Source organism: Eptatretus burgeri, chromosome 1 (assembly GCF_056783735.1).
Source record: "Eptatretus burgeri isolate ZD-2024b chromosome 1, Ebu_testis_v1, whole genome shotgun sequence".
Taxonomy (NCBI): Eukaryota; Metazoa; Chordata; class Myxini; order Myxiniformes; family Myxinidae; genus Eptatretus; species Eptatretus burgeri.
The window spans coordinates 162,570,170-162,583,150 of record NC_140961.1 but is presented as its reverse complement, the minus strand read 5'-3'; the positions used below and the strand labels follow the sequence as shown (position 1 = coordinate 162,583,150).

Below are 12,981 nucleotides of genomic sequence, written 5' to 3'. Positions count from 1 at the left end.
TTTGAGATAGGTGAGAGGGAGGCTTTGAGGGAGAAGAGTGGGATGGTTGCTTTGAGAGTGAGAGTGAGGGGTGAGGGGGGTGAGTTGGCACTGAAGTTGGAAAAAAAGAATGTTTGATGGAAAGCGAGCATCCATGGCAAACTGTGGTTTTTAAAAGTTTTAGGTCAGAGATGCGATTTAACACAATTCTTGATGGATGCAATGAAGGCGAATTCAGAGCATGGAGAGAAGAAGCGCTGTAATAGTTGGATTTTTTAGGCAAGGAATGAAGGAGAGGTCGAAATGAGAGCAGTCTGTTAAAATAGCAGAAGAGTAGTGCATTGTGAAACAGTAAAGAGTACCACATGTGTGAGAGAGGAAGATGAAGCATTATAAGATCGTTTTTGTTGTTAAAAATAATGTATGAGAGAGTTCAACAGATTAGGTCATGGAAGTGTTAAAAAAAAAAAATCGAGGAAGAAGACGAGGAGGAATTTAAGAGGAAGAAGAATCGGGAGAAGGTGAGCGTGTTGTTGTTGTTGGGTATATATATATATATATATATATATATATATATATATATATATATATATATATATATATATATATATATATATATATATATATTTTGTTGTTAATATTGATTAACAACAATTGAGGCCTCATATATGTTGTAATAATATGAGTAGTGTCATGCCATCAAAAGGTATTGTTGTCAGCCTTTACCCAATGATGACGTATTAACTTAAAAAAGGAATATCTGCCCTCTGAATATCACCTGGGCAACATTGAGGATGTATGAAGCCCATCCTGAAAATCTTCTTTTTAACGGCTCATCCTGGCAGAGTCAAAGTCACCTGATATATTGTCCTTAATTTGAACAGCCAGGTAAAGTTAAAAGCTTATTAAAACTGCATGGGTGATGCATGGCATGATATGGGATTTCCTAATTATTGGACGTCATGGTATGCTATAACAGAGTTCCATGGTTGGAATAGAGCATCGGAATCATTCACTTTACTATCACAAGTACTATCTCTGCTTGGTAGTTTAATGTCTTTTGTTTTTGCTGTTTTCTCTTTTTGCTTGAACTATGCCTCCAGTCATACAAGTTATTTTAAATACCTAGTATCGACTACCTGGTAGGTTGGCTGGCAGGATAGTTTGCAGGTAAGGGCACTCGCTCCTCACCTATAAACTGCCACCCTGGTGTTTCACATGGAGGGTGATGCATTGATGCACGTCTGTGACGTCCATCTCGGATCCACACGTTCGGTCAGAGGACACGTCCGCCAACACCGGTCCTTGGTGGACGCTAATGATCAGTGCTTGTATTCGTAGAAGTATAGTAGAGTATTTACTGCCTTTATGATTTTTCGATCTGTTCCATAATCATCATCACACCATTTGAAAGCCTTAATCCCTGAGCAGGGGTCAGCTTTTTTGCGGGCTCCATTAATGGTACCCTTTCTTGTGGCAATGTTTTGACGGCCGGATGCCCTTCCTGACGCCAACCCTTTAGTCACCTTCGACCCTGCAGGGATAGTTACCAGTATACTGGTGCTCATTTCGCCGACCTTCAGAAGGATGACAGGATGAGGCAACTTCCCTGATGCTAACTCAGCGGCCAGCGGGGCTCGAACTCAGGACCCCAAGGATCCCAAGCCACCCCCTTAACCACTAAGCCACACCAGGCTCATGATCTGTTCCATAATCCCCAGGGAAATTTTCCATCACGTTTTTGATATCATGTTCAATGTATGTGTCTGTTTTCAATAGGTTCCAATCGGCTTGCTTAACCTGCATGCTTAACCTACATGCATGTACTACAAAGGAAATTTAAACATTTTAAATTTCAATCTGAACAATCAATCACCATGATTTTAATTTTCAACCTTTGTGCTGAGCCGAGGGCCCTCGTAATATGGCGTGCCTTTGTGTCCTCATCAACAGGTATAACTGGTTTACTGAATCCAGACTAGCATTTCAAACTAAATGAAGTCAATCCAGTTGTAACTCCAGAAGTATGCAAATCGAAATATTATCAATATATCAAACCTCATCACAGGGCTAATACTTCTAAATAGCAGAGTAATGAATAACACAGAATTAATAAATGACTATAATTATACAGATATTGAATTTATCAGTTTCGTTTTTTATTCAAAATAGGTCATAAAACAGTTTGCTAGAATTTTTTTTGAATGGAAGTCGCCCCAAACAAGGCATAAAGCCACTCTCGGTAAGGAGGAACTCTGTGAAGGGTTTGAAACAGCAAAGGGCTTACCTTGGGTAGCCTTTCATGGTTTCTTTATGCAGCTTTCTTCATCTGGAAGAGCATGGGAGGAGTTGATTTATTTATATAATCCCAGCCATCTGGGTTTAATTGATTAGGTGAGAGCCAATTGGTTATTCCCTCTATTCACATGTGAGAGATGCGAGTGGGTGTTTGGTTTTCATTTATATGTTGACTGATTTTTTTGGCATTTGCACGTGGTACATGCTTGGGAGCCTCGTTGACATGCTTTCCAGTCTGAGGCTCTCTCTGTGTCCCTCTGTTGTGTTTGTCTTCTGTGTTTTTAATTTTACCCATCTTGTCCATGTGTTTTTCTTCAAAATTTTAGCCTTTTAGTCCTGTGTTTTCATTTGTCTTTACCTTTCCGGTTTTCCCTCGCCTTCCTCCTGCCTGGTAGGCCTTGCTCACCAGGCGGGAAGGTAGTCTCATGCTTCCTTGCCACCACCTCCCTCCCATGCCTTCCAACCCCCCCCCCTTCCCTAGTGTTGTCCACGCCCTCCTCAGGACTCGGGCATGGTGATCAGGCGTAATAACTGTGTCCAGTTCAAGTTAGAGAAGGCAGGACACGAAAAACACGAAAGTTCTGCGCGGACAAACAAAGAAACAAACAGACAAATGAAAAACCACTCATAGAGCTACACTTGGCAAAACGCAACGACACTCGGTGGAGTGCATACCTCTGCCAGGCTGAACAGTACAGAACAGAACAGTAGATCAGGCATTACGTGGCGGAGGTACTGTTGCGGGGCCGGGTATCGGCAGCGAGCACGACTGCTAGATGGAGCAGCAGAGTGGGCTCCACCGAACACCCGGAATTTAGATTGTACCTTTTCGGAAAACTCCGAAAAGTACGGGTCCCTTATCAGACCGAAGTTCGCCAATACGTCGACCACGTGGGGTAGGGTCGATAGCCAATTTCAATTTACCAAAATACCCACGTCATCCAAACTACCGGGGAAATTCACCCTCGACGGCGCTCGTACGGAACGAGGCACTCGCGTACTCGAACCGTGTGCAACCCAAGCGGACGGTCATCGAGCTTCCGTCGGTCCAAATGTCCCTTTACAGCGGCAACAGCCTGGCTAATTCTCCAACATGCACCATGTTAAACCAATAAAAGAAAGACAAAAATGAACCGATACATTTAACACATGGGTTTATTTATAATGGGGGCAGGGGGGCATGCAAGAGCAGAGTTATCCGAATATGGTGATGCACGTATGTACAGCAAGGCACTTAACAATTTATTACTTACTAGACTGGCACCACAAACACACACGCCCACACACCCAAAAGAAACGGTGGCCACAGCCTTTATTGAGGTCTTCAACTCGGATGGAAGGCAAGCTAAAGACCAGAACCTGCCTCGGACCTGTCCACCTCATGTGGTATTCGAGCTGATTCAAACCGGGCACCCGTGAGAGGTGAGCCGAATCCAGACACCGGCAAGCCATGTGAACAGCCTCCTCAGCTCCGCTCGGTGCTCGTCCTGGCCACCAAACCTCTCCTCGGTATCTTCAGAGACACGGCGCAACCCTTGCGGCTCTGGTGGGGGATGGTGTCTCTCAAACTCGAGCTCTTGATCTTGAGGAGGAGGAGGAGGAGGAAGAGAGGAGCTCGGTCCGAATGCGCCACACCATTATTCACCCTGTCTTGGGGGGCGGGGCGCCTCTGCCCTCCCCGCTCTCCCTCACTGGATGGTTTTGGTGTGCACAATCGTTCAGCGCCCTGACACTGGCCAAAACGATGGGCAAGTCCATCGATTGGCCCGGGGGCGTGGTGACGTCATGCAGACCACCTTCCCCACCGTCGCGAGGTTCCTCCCTGACTCCGCCCACCAAACAGCCAGAGGAACTGTATTCTGCATGGGCTCCATCCACATACGTGTTGACACGCACGCAGACAATGGCGTCGGTGTGAGGAAGCGAGGTGAAGGCGTGTTGTTGTAGTTGAGGATTCAAAAATAAAAGAAAACCCTAACTATCAAAATAACGCACAGCGCATGTACATTTAGTCACCCATTAGACTAGGGACGGGGACCTATGTATCCACATTCATTTCTCGAAATAACTGAGCTATAGGACCTGCATGGTGTGTGCTCATGACTTCCAGATTCGCAACAGTATGCGCTCCACCGAGTGTCCTTCTAGTTTATTACTTACGAAATCTAAAGATTTCGTAAGTATATTGATGACTTCCATCATCTGTTTGTGTGTTTGTTTGTTTGTAGGCACGATAACTCGAGAACGGAAGAAGCTACCAATGTCAAATTACACCACGTGATTCAGGAGGGTGATGGCTCGCGCTGATTAGATTTTGGTCAAAATTGGTCAAAGGTCAAGGTCACAGTGAGGTCAAACATTCGATTTTTGATGGTTTGGTACAGAATCATCGTAGAAACTTCTGGTTTGCGTCGCTACCTTCTCTCGAGAGACAGCTTTTATTAGACAAGGTCAGAGGTCAAGTTGACGATTTCGTAAGTACCAGTCTATGACTGCTTGTTTGTTTGTCGGCACGATAACTCGAGAACAGAAGGAGCTACCAATGTCAAATTACACCACGTGATTCAGGAGGGTGATGGCTCGTGCTGATTAGATTTTGGTTAAAATCGGTCAAAGGTCAAGGTCACAGTGAGGTCAAACATTCGATTTTTGATGGTTTGGTACAGATAACTCGAGAACGGAAGAAGCTACCAATGTCAAATTACACCACGTGATTCAGGAGGATGATGGCTAGCGCTGATTAGATTTTGGTCGAAATCGGTCAAAGGTCAAGGTCACAGTGAGGTCAAACATTCGATTTTTGATGGTTTGGTACAGAATCATCGTAGAAACTTCTGGTTTGCGTCGCTACCTTCTCGAGAGACAGCTTTTATTAGACAAGGTCAGAGGTCAAGTTGACGATGTCGTAAGTACCAGTCTATGACCGCTTGTTTGTTTATTTGGCGTGGTGGCGGTGAACTTTGAATGTACCTCTACTTGTTTACGATCTCTTGGGTCCGTATAGTGCATGGTGGAAGTGTACAAATGTCGTTCACGAAAATTTCGAGTTATATTCACTTTTGCTGTGTATGTGGTGTATACGTTCAGAGTCGTTGGTTCGTCCATCTACCGGAAGTTAAAAAAAAACGAACTATTCTCCGATATAATTAACCTTCCATCGATTTTCTGCGCCGAGAAACCTTAGCAGTCTTCACGGTTCATGACTATTATGCTGTAAAAAGCAAAATCAGAGCAAGAAAACAAAACGACGAATCATTTCCTTTTCGTCCATTTTACCTCACTGAGAAAACGAGATTCTTCGAGAAACGAACGAATTCTCCTCCAAACTCCAAATGGAACCTCAAACTCCTTCCTATCATGGTAAAACATACACGATGGCGCGAGCGAGCCGATCAATCGAGCTGATTACACACTATTGTATTTGTGTGTGAACCAACTAGCACCAAGTTATACTCAGTAATGCTCATCAAATGCATTGAAATATACAAAGCTCAAAAAAATGGTGAATGCTTTTATTTAATTAAGGTTGTGTGGTTAATTCAACAATATATAAATGGAAGACACACACAAACACAATTATTAATGCAGAATAATGTTACTATACGTCTGAGGGGGGGGGGGTTATGCATTCAAAGGGTAATTAAGATGTATAATTAGGTATGCCATGCTGTTCGAGTGATACCAGGATCTCGATGTAATTAAGTAGGGATTTAGTGGTGATAAGTTGTCTAGTAAATGTACATTTCTTTAAGGGGGAAATGATAATTGTCACGTAATTAGATAGGGAGACGGGTTAGGGTAAGTTTTGATGCGTATCCCCTTTTAGTAGTTCCTGCAGGGTTGCCGTGATGTGAAAGAACGGTGCTGCGGATGGCTCCCCCCACCCTAAACCCCCCCCCCCACATGACCATTGGTGGAGGACCGCAGACGGAGGACTAATGAGGCACTCCGTTGGGAGTTACAGAGACCTTGGAGCATGGGGCAGCCTGATTGGAGGATTGAGAGAAAGGGAGGAGATATATCTGCAGATGGCTCCATCCCCTGAGGACGATTGACGGAGGACCGCAGACGGAGGACCAATAAGGCGCTCCGTTGGGAGGACCAGAGACTCGTGAGCATGAAACGATCTGATTGGGAGAGAAAAAAGATATAAAACGGCTGGCAAGGTTTGTTCATGCCCCCTTTTGTTCTCGCCTCGTGCCTCTTGCCCTTACTCTTGCCTCGTGCCTCGTGCCGTTGCTCTTGCCTCTTTCCTCTCTTCGTTTTGCTCTCATGTTCTGCCTGCTCTGGGTACGGGACCGGATGGTGGGCAGACCTGCCTCTCTCTCTCCTGCTCGCTCTTGGCGCATGAACTGGTTTCCCTGGCAGCTGTGAGCGGTTTGCGCCCATACCACAGGAGGTCCACGAATCAAGAACAACACCACGGTGGCTGGCTGGAGCTCACAGACCAAGAACTGCGTTTCTGCACTGAAGGTTTCACGCAAACATCTGCACCACCGTGCCTCCTACCCCTGACTGGCGCAATGCCAGCTCGTCCAGCACCCACATCCAATGACTTTTGCATCAACACCACGGGCAAGCCTGACGAACTAGCTATGTTTTGTGTGTGTGTGTGTGTGTGTGTGTGTGTGTGTGTGTGTGTGTGTGTGTGTGTGTGTGTGTGTATGTGTGTACCTGGCGCCTTCGAGGGTTTGAATGTTGTGTACAAATTTTATTTGATTCTTTACATTTTGTTGTATATACATTGAAATTGTTTGTGCTTTCCCCCACGCCCAAATCAACACCACCCTTCGTCGAATCGCCCACGGATCCCTCCTCTTGCCAAGCCTTTTTATCACTCGTGTGTGTAAATAAATAAATGCTATTTACTCAGTAAAGTGCCACGTGCCACCTTTCTCATCACATTTGCTGTTGACTCTATATGAGTCTCTATAGACTCTATAGTATAGAGCGATCAAAACCGCCACCCTTGGGTTATAAAAATAAACCGCCTCCATAGTTTCAGCTCATCTTACGTTGGTAGGATTTGTTCAAGTCCCATGAATGCAACAATAACATGAAATAGTTTTGCGAATTTGGAAGCTTACTGCACACAACAGCCAGGTCCTATAGATCAGCTATATCGGTAAGTATGTGCTTCTAGTTAGGGTCCCGTCCTATCTTTAATGGGTGATTAATTGTATGTGTGCTGTGAGTTATTTTGATAGTTAGGATTTAAATTACAAACAACGACAACGACACCTGCCCTCGCTTCCTTCCACCAACATCCACCGGCACCATTGCACGCGTGCATGTCAGCACATACGTGGGCAGAGTCCAGTGTGCTAAGTGGGGTTTCTCTGGACGTTGGTGTGCTGGCTTCGCCCCAAATATGGGCAAAAGCGTTTTGTTCTGGCTTGGCTCCAAATATGGGCATAGAGCGTTCCCTCTTTGGCCAATGAGGGAGTGCGAGTGTGGAATAAGAGAAGCGTGCGTGGGCCAAATGAGAGTTGTTGTTGAGAGTTGTCTTCTGGTCTTCAGAGAGTGGAGAGTTGTAGAGAGTTGAGAATTGTCTTCTGGTCTTCGGTCTTCGGACGTCTGATGGTCTTCTGAAGCCAGTCGTCGCCTTCCTGGGGTCCCGCCAACAGAGCATCTTTTCTTGTGGCCTGTGTGCCTGCGAGCCTGTCCTGCGAGGATCGACTGCCTGGGTTTGGAGCGGCATTGTGTGGTGGGTTCGAGTCCTGCCACACCGGATCGTCGAAGACCGCACGAGGCAGGAAGGTCCAAGAATAGGCTCTGACCTCCAGCTCACCTTTCCTCGAGCTGGAGGCCTCCAAAAAAGACCTGACGGGTCCGTTTCTTTTTGGGTATACGTGTGTGTGTGTGTGTGTGTGTTTGTGGTGCCTGTCTATTAAGTAAAACTGCATAAGTGCTTGTACATAAATTGCTATTCCTTCATTATTCAGTTAACTCTGCCTTCTTGCGTGCTCCCCTGCCCCATTATAAATAAATATCCCTTTTGTTAAATGTTCCAGCTCGTTTCTGTGTTTCTTTCATTGGCTTGGCACGGTGTGTATTGGGATATAGCGAGGCCGTAAATTGTTCATTTGGTCTGACGGGCCTTGGTAATCTCCGCTCGGGTTACACGCGGTTCGGGCTCGGTAATGGCTCGTTCTGCTCGAGGTCCGTCGAGGGTGTGAATTCCCTGGTAGCTTTGTCCTCGTGGGTAATTAGGTATATTGAAGTTTGGCAATTGACCCTACCCCACGCGGTAGAATTATTGGCGATTCATGGTCCAGTAAGGGACCCGTGCCTTTCGGACTTATCCAAAAGGCACGACCTCAATTCCGGTGTGTTTGGTGGAGCCGACTCTACTGCTCTCTCTTGCGCTCGTGCTCGCCACCGATACCCGGCCCCGTAACAATGTTGACTACAGCATCAAAATATTTGTCATAAATACAGGAATATAAAATTATAAATTAAAATTGGATGCAAATTTGTTGATCACTACAGAAATTAGTTTTTTTTACAAACACATGAAGGGACAATCAAGAATGTATTTATCCATCAATCGGGACCATACTCTGTGCAGAACGTTGTTGCTGCCTAAGCAGTCTCCTTGGCTATTGGGTACAATCCTGGACGGGTCGCCTCTCCGACACAGGATACCAACAAGCTGCCACTCATTTTGCCGATCTTGGAAGGATGACAGTCCGAGTCAACCCCACCTGGTGTTAATTCAACAGCCGACTGGGATTTGAACTTAGGATCCTAGGATCCCAAGCCCACCACCCAAACCATTAAACCAACACCAGGCATATAAGAAAACATAATATTGGGATATATTTAAAATGTCAAAGTAACCAACATGCTTACAAGCATCCTGCAATGTAAAACTAGAAGGAGAAAGAGACCAGGGTGGTTGAGCAGTGAGATAAGGAAAGCTCTGAAGGAGAAGCAGAAGACATTAAATGGAGTTAGATTTATATCACTATTGAAGTAAACAGAGGCTGGTTAAGAGAATAACTCCACAAGCCAAAAGGGAGTATGAGAAGGACATGGCCAAGAATATTAAACATAATAACAAGGCTTTCTTTGAATGTCAGGAGCAAATAATAGGTTAGGACCAGTGTGGACCCATTGAGGAAAAGCATTGGGAGAGTGGTTAGTGATGAAAGTGAGATGGCAGGCTTATTAAACAGGTATTTTTCTTCAACTTTGACACAATAACAGTGAGGAGAATTGCCAATAGCTGAGAGTATCTCTCGAGGAGGTGAGGAAGGGCTTTTTACAGAAGATCCAGGTTGGAGTGGAGGAAGTAAAGGAACAGGTGGGTAATCTAAGAGTAGATGAGGCTCCGGGTCCAGATAATATACACTCGAGAGTATTGAGGGAGGTGGCTGAGCAGGTAAGCGAGATGTTAACGGATATTTTCAATGGCTCACTGGAGTCAGGACAGGTACCGGAGGATTGGAGAGTAGCAAATGTACCACCATTATTTAAGCAAGGATCCAGAGAAGAATTGTGAAACTATAGACCTGTTAGTTTGACTGCAGTTGTGGGGAAGGTGTTGGAGACATTAATTAAGGACCAGATAAGGAACCATTTAAACAAATACAAACTAATTAAAGATAGTCAGCATGGGTTTACCAAAGGTAGTTCTTGTTTAACAAATCTTTTAGAGTTCTATGAAGCAATGTCTGATTGGGTGGATGATGGAAAGGCAGTGGACATAGTATATCTAGACTTTAAGAAGGCATTTCATGAGGTACCACATTGGAGGTTGTTAGCCAAAGTGAGGGCTTGTGGAGTGGCTGGTCAAGTAGCTAATTGGATTGTAAAGTGGTTTAGTGATGGGAAGCAAAGAGTTGCTGTGAGTGGGAGGATGTCTTGCTGGGAGGATATAAGTAGCGGGGTACCTCAGGGGATCATTACTCGGACCATTACTATTCATTATTTATGTCAACGATTTGGATAATGGACTAAAGAGTAAGTTTTCCAAACTTGCAGATGACACAAAGCTTGGAGGTAAGGTGGATAGCAGAAGGGATGGTGAACAGATACAGGAAAGTATTGATACTTGTATAGATTTGGCAAAAGACTGGCAGATGTAATTTAACCTGAGCAAGTGTAAGGTGTTGGGGATGGGAACGAACAATGAAAATAGAGATTACAGGATGCAAGGGGTAATTTTGGAGTGTGTCACACAGGAGAAGGTTCTGGGGGTGGTAATAGATACGGGAGGTAAGGAGGCCGCACAGTGCCAGGCAGCTATAAGTCAAATAAATTAGTGGGGCAGATAACAACAATTTTTGAGAGGAATCGTGCAAATGATGATACAAGTATCAAATTTGGCACATTTGTTCTCCAGGGGATTCTAATCAAATCTACCTGATTGGCCATTTGAAAATCCAAATTTTGAAAAATTTGAAAAAAAAAAAACCCCAAAAAGTCAAGATCACGAATCAATGTTGGATGCTGGCTGAGATTGGTGAATGTTTCAGAAACATCATCAAAGACGTTCCAAGTCTGCCATGCAGTATTCTTCCCTTTACCGCGGAAGACAGACACGATGTCACATCCAGTGAACGCATGGAAGTATGGGATCCCTCTAGCTTTCTCAGGCCCTATTGCAAAAACTACCTCATGGACTGGAATCCATCGTGCCTTGGCTCCTTGGCCAAAGGGAATCCACATGTTCTCAAGACCTAGTTCCTGTAAGGATGGCGGTACAGATATTGCTCTGACTAGTAGTCCGTGTCATTAGCCTTAATGATAATGGACTTGCTACCATCCGTCGTTGCATCCCTGGCGTGTACAAATATTCGAGTGTCAGCTTCTTCATGACAACATGGAGACACAGCATCCAGTGACTTCCTTGTGTTGCAAATGGCATCTTCTCCTTTTGTCACAATGACTGTGCTTGTCGTCTGTGCTTCACACATCTTTTCCGCAAGGAAGTGAAACGGCTCAGTCTTGTTGCTGTCATCTCGAAGAAAGCTTCTCCAGTTACTTGGGGTCTTACTGGTTCCTGTCACTCTTCTTCTGATTTCTTGCCCCTTTTTTGACCTTGCCTCGGACTTCAGACTTTACTTCTTGTACACAGCAATCACTACGTCCACCCTCTCGTACCTGGCACCATAGGATTCCACCTTTGGGATGATGTCTTCTTTAGCATTGTCATCAAATATCTTTGAAGTGCGTGGAGGTAGGGCATTGATAAGTGCTGAGCCATCAATGATGACTGCATCTCCCCTTGGTTCTCAGTCTGGGATGTTCACTTGCGCTTCAAGAATTTCAGCCAGCTGTGACTTCAAATTTTTTTGAATTTTTTTTTCTTTTAAATTTTTCAAAATTTGGATTTTCAAATGGCCAATTGGGCAGATTTGGTCAGGAAGCCCTGCAGAACAGAAATGCCAAATTTGATGCTTGTATCATAATTTGCACGATTTTTCTACTATCTTCTACACTAAATAGGGTTTTAAGTTGTATAAGAAGGGGGATCATTTATATATCAAAACAGGTGGTGTTAACATTGCACAGGAATTTAGTGAGGGCCACATCCAGAATATTGTGTGCAATTTTGGTCACCACAGTTCTGGAAGGACATAGATGCCATAGAGAGGGTTCAGCGCAGGGTTACGAGATTGATTATGGGCCTAGACTCAGCTATGAGGAGCGGTTGAAGGAGACGGGGCTTTGTTCACGAGAAAGGAGGCGGTTTAAGATTATGATGGAGATGTTTTAGATAAAATAAGTGAAGATGAATTATTCAACAGGGTAGACAGTGATAGGACCGGGACCATAACCTGAGAGGAAAGAAGAGGGGAGTTAAGATGGTAGTGAGGAAGGGGACTTTCACTCAGAGAATAGTTAATGCATGGAATGGTCTCCCTGGAAAGGTCGTGGCAGCAGAAACAGGAGCTAGGTTCAAACTTGAATCAGATTGGTACCTGGAAGTTATGGAGATAGAGGAGTATCGGGATGCTGGCACGACTTTAAGGTTGTTTGAGCATTGATGGGTGATTGTGTGCATGTGTACAGTGTTGTTGGTGGGAGTCTCAAGGGATGTTGTGTGGTTGATGTGTTTCCCAACCCCATGACCCCTCCCCTGAGGGGGGATGGGGGAATACAATTACTTAAAATAAGTAGATAAATAAATTTTTTACAAAATACGATGAATGGAAAAAATAATAATAAATATTTTATTTTCTTCTTTACATCTTGTGTTGATAAATTCGTGTGGTGTTGATGACGCGCAGGCATGATGGGCTGAATGGCCTCCACCTGTGTCTCATTTCCTTGTTTAAGGATTTTTAACCAATCGGTGTTACGGCCTTGTGAAGATCGGCCTCAGCGATCGAAACAGCGGTCTGTTAACTTATGCACTGCCCAAATAGTTATGTGTCATTCTCTCAAGCAGAGATGAAACCCGCATCGTTTGAAACTTGTACGAAGTCATTATTTAATTTTGATCCTCAGATGCAGGTCAGGGGGTTTCAGGGACTCGTTAAGGTTGTTGTTTTTCGACTGTGTAACGATGTTATAAGATAATTATTTTATTTGCATGAGCCTCCTTGTCTGCTCCGATAATTTACAAATAATTCCGTGACATAAATATAAAAATATTTCATTCAGGTTCGAGGGAAAAGATAATTAAGAACACAAACCTTCCTTTCCAGTCCTCAGGTCCTGGGAGACCCGGCAAGGACGTCGTCGTGGTGT

At 44.5% G+C, this 12,981-nt stretch overlaps 1 protein-coding gene across 1 annotated transcript in view; it reads left to right on the top strand.

Annotated features, from left to right (window-relative positions):
• The first annotated feature begins 5,519 nt into the window (after positions 1–5,519).
• The window catches only part of LOC147035897 (uncharacterized), an 86,969-nt gene continuing 79,507 nt past the window's right edge, over positions 5,520–12,981 (top strand). Inside the window, exon 1 of the mRNA XM_085847957.1 lies at positions 5,520–5,637. Within this exon, the coding sequence (XP_085704083.1) occupies positions 5,610–5,637 (28 nt within the window). The 5' untranslated portion in view covers positions 5,520–5,609. The remainder of the gene's footprint in view (positions 5,638–12,981) is intronic.